A 1,032-nucleotide genomic window follows, 5' to 3' on the forward strand; every position below is an offset into this window, starting at 1 on the left:
GTCGCCGAGGTTCTTCTCAACAAAGGCGCCAGTATGGATATCATGAATAATTTTAATAATACACCTCTTCATTTGGCAACTAGGAATGGTAATTTTGAATACTCTTTTAGAGTACTATGCGCATTAGTATTGCTTAGCAGCAAGCATTGAATATGCTTTGGCCAATAGACAAGCATTTCGCGATGCAATACAGTTGACATCACACACAATTTTTACAAATAATTTTTTCATCGATCTTAATTATTTTTCAGGTCACAAGAGCGTCACTGAAGTTCTCAGCCGTAAAGCAAACGATCTTAATATTAAAAATATTTTTAATCAGGCACCTCTTTATTTGGCATCTAAGCATGGTAAGGATGACTAAATCAGATATCCCTCGATCTCTTTCTTTGATCCGTATTATTTTAGGTCACGGAGGTGTCGCTGATGTGCTTCTCAAGAATGGAGCTAACACTAATATTGTAGATGATTCGAATACCACAGCTCTTCATTTAGCTGCTAGGAATGGTAATGTTGAATTCTTGTTCTTATTAAAGAAGCGATTGATTTGATCTCTTTCATTGATCCGTATTATTTTAGGTCACGGAGGTGTCGCTGATGTGCTTCTCAAGAATGGAGCTAACGCTGATATTATAGATGCTTTGAAGAATACACCTCTTCATTATGCTGCTAGGAATGGTAATGTTGAATAAGTATTTTCACAAAATAAAGAATCGGTTTGATCTTTTTCATCGATCTAAATTATTTCTAAGGTCACGAAAATGTTGCTGAACTTCTCATCAACAAAGGCGCCAGTATGGATGTCATGGGTAATTTTAATCATACACCTCTTCATTTGGCAGCTAGGAATGGTAATGTTGAATAAGTATTTTCACAAAATAAAGAATCGGTTTGATCTTTATCATCGATCTAAATTATTTCTAAGGTCATAAAAATGTTGCTGAACTTCTCATCAAAAAAGGAGCCAAAGTTGATGTTAGAAATCTTGCGAATCTAACACCTCGTCAGTTAGCTGTTAGCCATGGTACTGCT

At 35.7% G+C, this 1,032-nt stretch overlaps 1 protein-coding gene across 1 annotated transcript; it reads left to right on the forward strand.

Annotated features, from left to right (window-relative positions):
• Positions 1 to 337: 337 nt before the first annotated feature.
• Positions 338 to 1,024, forward strand: LOC129571933 (serine/threonine-protein kinase TNNI3K-like; the record flags this gene model as incomplete). The annotated part of the gene is made up of 4 exons (XM_055451817.1): positions 338 to 507; positions 580 to 678; positions 753 to 851; positions 926 to 1,024. Coding segments are annotated over exons 1-4 (457 nt in total), but the record flags the coding sequence as incomplete, so codon positions are not given.
• Between the last annotated feature and the right edge of the window lie 8 nt (positions 1,025 to 1,032).

Source organism: Sitodiplosis mosellana, unplaced genomic scaffold (assembly GCF_009176505.1).
Source record: "Sitodiplosis mosellana isolate CC-2019 unplaced genomic scaffold, AAFC_SMos_1.0 Smas_scaffold_3760, whole genome shotgun sequence".
In the NCBI taxonomy this organism is placed as follows: Eukaryota; Metazoa; Arthropoda; class Insecta; order Diptera; family Cecidomyiidae; genus Sitodiplosis; species Sitodiplosis mosellana.